The sequence below is a fragment of the Dermacentor andersoni genome, chromosome 6, assembly GCF_023375885.2.
Source record: "Dermacentor andersoni chromosome 6, qqDerAnde1_hic_scaffold, whole genome shotgun sequence".
Lineage (NCBI taxonomy): Eukaryota > Metazoa > Arthropoda > Arachnida > Ixodida > Ixodidae > Dermacentor > Dermacentor andersoni.
The window spans coordinates 5084617-5090616 of NC_092819.1; the positions used below are offsets into that span (position 1 = coordinate 5084617).

A 6000-nucleotide genomic window follows, 5' to 3' on the forward strand; every position below is an offset into this window, starting at 1 on the left:
CTTGGAGCCAAATTCACCCTTTTGACCGTCTTTAGCTCCACGAGCCCGACGCGTCACAAACTCCTCGGCTAACTCAGCGGCTCTAGCCACCGTACTAACGTCTGGCCTATCCAAGACCCAGTACCGCACGTTCTCAGGTAACCGACTATAAAACTGTTCTAGCCCGAAACACTGCAGAACTTTCTCGTGGTCACCAAACGCTTTCTCTTCTTTGAGCCACTCCTGCATGTTTGACATAAGCCTGTACGCAAACTCTGTATATGACTCACTTTTGCCTTTCTCATTTTCCCGAAACTTCCGACGGAACGCCTCCGCTGACAGCCGGTACTTTTTTAGCAGACTCGATTTCACTTTGTCGAAATCCTCTGCCTCCTCTCTCTCCAAGCGAGCGACTACGTCGGCCGCCTCGCCGGGTAGCAAAGTGAGCAAGCGCTGAGGCCACGTTTCCCGAGAGAACCCCTGCTTCTCGCACGTTCGCTCAAAGTTAACCAGGAACAAACCAATGTCCTCTCCAAGCTTAAACGGCCGCATCAGGTCAGTCATTTTGAACAATACTCGTTCTCCTGCACCGTGTGCCTGACTTCCATTACGAGCGCGTTCCATCTCTAACTCGAGACGCTTCATTTCCAAAGCGTGTTGACGGTCGCGCTCTTCTTTTTCTTTCTCTTTTTGTTCTTTAAGTTCGCGCTCCTGTCTTTTTGCCCGCTCCTCAATGGTCTCAAGGCAATCCGACAGCTCGTCATCCTCAGCTTCTAACTCAAGAATAGCCCTTAGCAGTTCTGGTTTTCTGAGTTTGTCTGAGACATCCAGACCCAACTCTCTTGCAAGCTCCAGCAATTTCGGTTTGCGCAACGACTTCAAATCCATGGCTGCTCTGAATGCTGCTTTCTCTACTGCCTACTATTGTCTTGCCGCAAACTAACCCGGTAGCAACGACAACCACAATTACCAGCTCTGTTTCTAACACTAACAAAAGCCTGGCAAAACTCAGAAGAAGAAAGTCCCGCACTCACCAAACCTTGCAGCCAAGACTTCAGCGCAGTCGTTCCGCTGCAGGCAACCAGTCATCACACAGGGCTCGTTGCGCTGCTCCCGGATGGTCGTTGTGCTGCTCAGCATACAGTCAACCGCATCTCTTCGCTGCTGGCCTCCGTTGTCGCGATCCCACCGCTGCCACCAGATGTTGCAATCGTACCGCTGGCACGAGTTGTTGGGGTCTCGGTGCTGACGCCCGTTATTGCCAATGGGTCGCAAGCCCCAAGGGTAGCGTTGGCCTGGCGGCCTGGGGCACTGGAAGCATCCGAAGGTCCCGGCAAAGCAAGAGAAGACTGGTAACAGAACAACTTGTTTATTCTAACATAGCAAAAGAGCGGCCGGTCAGGTCGACCGAAGTGGAGAGACGGGCGAGCACGCAACTCAACAGTACAAAACGGAGTCTCTCCCCTGGCGTCCGGGGGCAGCTGCTCTTATACTCTCGGCGTCGCGGTCCAAAAGGGAAGGTCACGGGAAGAAGGTCACGGGACGGCGGAGCATGAGCCCACGACGGCGCGAACGGTTGAGCCGAGAGACCTGCTGAACCGAGTGCAGTGACGCATCGCCAACCGCCCACACGACGGCGCGAACGGTTGAGCCGAGAGACCTCCAGGCTCCTCATTCGGGGAACTCCGCTCCCCGGCTGCCGCGCTTTGACAAGCGAGGGCACACACACACACACGCACACACGAAGACACGTGGCACTGAAACACGCCTGGACACGCTTGGCGGGTAGGCGTTTCGGCGGCGTCGAACGGGCCAAAATGTCCGCCGCTTTGAACAAAGCCCCGGCGTCCGTTGCATCCGCGCCGGCATTACCGCGCGTTGTAGGCGAAACGTAACAATGCGCATATGGTTTCGACGCGGAATGCGGGGCTGCTCGTCCTGCTGCGATTACGTCACCTGTATTTTATTTGAAGCTTGCATTCTCACCCCGTCATTGCAGTGCCATTCCTATTAGTGTTATTACTGATAAGGCGGCCAGCCCTGTTTTTGCTCCTCCTGAGTAATACATCATTGGTGCTATTCAAAATTCCGATTGCACACTGGCTGCTTTCATGGTGGTAACAAAAGTATAGCAACGGGTGTTAGGAAACTGGGTGCATGCCAGCTATATCATCCTACAAATGCAGTGATTCTGCTAGCCACCATAAGAGTGCACTGCCAGGTGGGAATGGCACTACCACGGAGATATGAGAAAATAATTTTCGGTCAAAATAGGGGTGGCGTTTATCGCAGCAGGGCGAGCAGCGCTGCACTCTGCGCGAAAACGAAATGCCCACCCACGTGCATAATGACTGGCCGAAGACATGCACTGTACAATTCGTTATGCCTGCGCAACACGCTCCGCTATTCGCATTTCATTTGTCCTCGATGGTACATCTGCTAAGGCACACTGATGCCACAGTTGCCACCATTGTCGGCAAGTAGCTGATAACCTTGTCATAAATATTTTGTTGACATGTAAACGTGTGTCGCGATCTTCACGATCACGATCTTCACCTTCACGATCAAGCTTATGACCCAGATACGTGACTCCCTCTTGGCGAAAGCTGCATTTCTCAAGTCTGAGCTTCACTCCATGCTCACGGAAACGCTGCAGTACTTGTCGTAACCTGTCGGTGCTACAAATTTTTTCTGATACCAAAACATCGTCAAGGTAAGCCTGAACACCTGTCAGGCCCTGTAGAACTGTTTCTATTTTCCGCTGGAAGATGGCAGGCGCGGAAGCTATGCCGAATGGCAGTCGGTTGTAGCAAAACAAACCACAGTGTGTATTGATTACACACATCTTCCTTGAGTCCTCATCGAGGGGGACTTGGTTATACGCGTCTCTTAAATCCAGCGTGCTGAAGCAATCCCCACCGTTCAGGCATGCGAAAATGTCATCAATAGCTGGCAATGGGTACTGCTCCAGTTCACAGACGGGATTCAAGGACACCTTAAAATCAACGCAGATTCTAACCGCACCGTTCTTCTTCATTACAGGCACAATGGGAGTAGCCCACTCGGCGTGCGTTACAGGTGACAGTACTCCAAGCATTACGAGCCTATCAATCTCTTTCGAAACTTTGTCGCGTAAAGCAAATGGAAGGGAACGGGCCTTACAAAGTTTTGGCGTGGCGCCTTCCTTGAGCTTCAGATGGACAGGGTGTCCGTCAGTTATACCCAGCTCGGGGCTGAAGACGTCTTTGAACTCTGACAGGACGGCATGCATGGCGGGGGTACAGCTGCTTCCTGGACCAGAGCTTTGTGGCACTGATACGTTCAACACCGAGGATCCTGCGTCATTGAACTTGGAAATCAACTCTCGTCCGCAGAGGCTCGGGCCTGAACAGTTCAGGACCATCAAGGAACTCTTGACCTCCTTGTTATTGTAACACACTGCCATACTCAGTTTCCCTAATACTGGAAGTTCTCCAAGGTAACAGAACAGTTTAATGAATGCGGGTTCTAATTGCGGCCAATGTTCACGGTTTTTCTCAAAGATCTCTTTGAACACAACACAGACGGGTGAGCCGGTGTCCACAATCATAGGTACGTCAATGCCACACCATGTGAAAGTACGAAGAATAGGTGGTGGTAGCCCACCATGGGAGGGTGCGGTTAGTGTCCAAATGTGCGCATCGTCTCCATTTTCCTCAGTGATATCTGTTGTTACTGCAAACGCTTCTCCTTGCCTGCATTGTGAACGTGCTCTTAGGCGTCCTTTCCGCACGTCGCTTTGGCACATCTTCGCCAGATGGCCGTATACACCACAGCGGTAACACCTCGCTTTCGCCCAGCCGCAGGCGTTTCTGTTGTGTTTCTTGCTTACGCAACGCCCACATACTGACACCAGTTCATCAGCTTGTCGTGCATTGACCTTGAGCACGGGTTCAATGTCAGAAGACATCTTCTTTGTATCTTTTTCCGCTGCTTCTGCAATTGTTTCAGCCTCCGTCAACGTCAAATCTGTTTTCGTTAATAGCTGCTTCTGAACAGCGCTTGACCTCACTCCACAGACGATCCTGTCACGAAGCATCCGGTCTAGCATGCCACCGAAATTACAGCCATCCGCAACCCGGCGAACTTCAAGGATGAACTGTTGAATGGGCTCACCTTCCAACTGGCAGCGATTGAAGAACCGATAGCTCTCCGTTATTTCATGACGCTTGGGGTCGAAGTAGTCATCCAAAACTTTGACTGCTTCCTCGTACGTCAGCGAGTTTAGCTTCCTCGGTGCAACCTGTCCTGAGAGCAGTTGCACGGTGCGCGTACTCAATGCTGCTACCAGCAACGCCCTCTTCTTTCCCGAGTCGCTGATGCCAGTTGCCTCAAAATAAGCTTCTGCCTTCATGATGTAGGCCTTCCAGTTGCCGGACTGGTCATCGTATTCCGGTAGTTGATGATGAGCCATGGTCGATATTTCCGCGGCCGCTGTTTCCTGCTTAACTGCCTGGCTTAATCCATTTTTCACCTCGAGGGTTCTGTCTGGCCTCGTCGCCACTGTTACATAGTTACGACACACGTGGCGTGTCTTACTGTATACGACAGCACGCCGTTCGAAGGTTGGAACATGAGTCTTTATTGATTCCATCTCGGAGCGTATATATTACGGGCATGTTCAGATAAGAACGGTAATCGAGGTCCCATGACCATTTTTGTTTTCAATGAATTTTTTATATCTCATGGGCAAATGTGTCCACACAAAGGAATGAACCTTAGTTTCACAAGAAACTAAGGTTTCACAAGAACGTCGTTTTTGCCACTTCGCAAAGTTGCAAGTGTGGAGCCTCACTGCATGCACAATAAATTTTTGCCGCACATAAGTATTATTTCGTTACCTCTTTGCAACATGTACTATACGAACAAATAAAAATACATTTTTTTCGCTCTGTCAATCTTTTAAATAAAAAATCGCAAACTTCGCTTCCGGAGGTATTCGGTGCAAGAAAGGAACGTTTCAGGGCAGCCTCAGGGCAAGATGCGTAAAGATCTCCACACTGAATCTTTTTCTCAATATTTTCCAGCTACTTTTACTCACTTTAGGCAAGTTTTGTAGTTCTACTCTTGACAGATATTTTTCAATATGGCCTCAAATTTGGCCGAAGTTCAAAAACGTCAAGAAAGCGACAATTTTGCCTTGTATTTAAAAAAGAAAACAACATCATCGAATTTCATTAAAATTTGCCTGAATAATCCTCAATACTCGATAGTATTATGGTACCAAAAATTGTTGCATTATATTGTTTTAGAGTATGAAAATGAATACAAAACTGAGTTCATGATTTCAATCCCTACGATTGCTCAGTATTTTCTCTTAGGACGCGCTATCGTGAGAAGCTCGATTTAGTATTGTCTTCTTGTGGGTAAATTTTAAACGCTACAGTTGCTGAGTTCATAGGTGTAATTTTTAAGTGTTTTTTTTTCTTTTACAATGAAAGGTCTAAAGCTCTTATTCGCTTTCGTACTCTTCTAACAGTGGCAGTTAAATTACTGTAAGCATATATGAGAACGTTATTTTGGAGTGACGTGTTGTTAGTGGTCGTTTATGCAAACATTTATTGCACCCGTCGCTACTCTCAAGATGCCTTTAACGAGCTGCCGCCGCTCCATGGAAGAACCGCGCTTGGCAGCCGCTCCTATAGCTATATAACGCCCGGCGCGACCCTAAAGCCTCGGCCACCGCACCGAGGCTTTAGCCCCCGCTATCATCTTTCCATCGCAACGCACCGAACGCCTGGCAGTTATACCTCAGCCTTGGACCTTCGACCGAGACAGGCCCGATGAGCGGATGTTGTTCGGATCTCGAGTTTCGCGTGTCGTTTTGCAGGCCCGGTAGACGGTGGGGTCGTTTTCTGTACTCACGTGGTTTCTCTGCGCTCGAAGGCTCCCACGACAAGCAGACTTGGTATCTCAGTCTCAGCTCGTACGCCAGACCGAACCAGCGTCAGTGTCGACGGCGGGCAGCCTGTGTTAAAAATC

General features: G+C 49.7%; 1 protein-coding gene across 1 annotated transcript in view; it reads right to left on the reverse strand.

Annotated features, from left to right (window-relative positions):
- LOC140218914 (uncharacterized) overlaps nucleotides 1-4432 on the reverse strand; it is a 541895-nt gene extending 537463 nt beyond the window's left edge. Inside the window, exons 1-2 of the mRNA XM_072288608.1 lie at nucleotides 4135-4432; nucleotides 3142-3270 (exon numbers count right to left, since the gene is read on the reverse strand). Coding sequence (XP_072144709.1) covers nucleotides 3142-3270; nucleotides 4135-4432 — 427 coding nt within the window. The remainder of the gene's footprint in view (nucleotides 1-3141; nucleotides 3271-4134) is intronic.
- Nucleotides 4433-6000: the final 1568 nt, after the last annotated feature.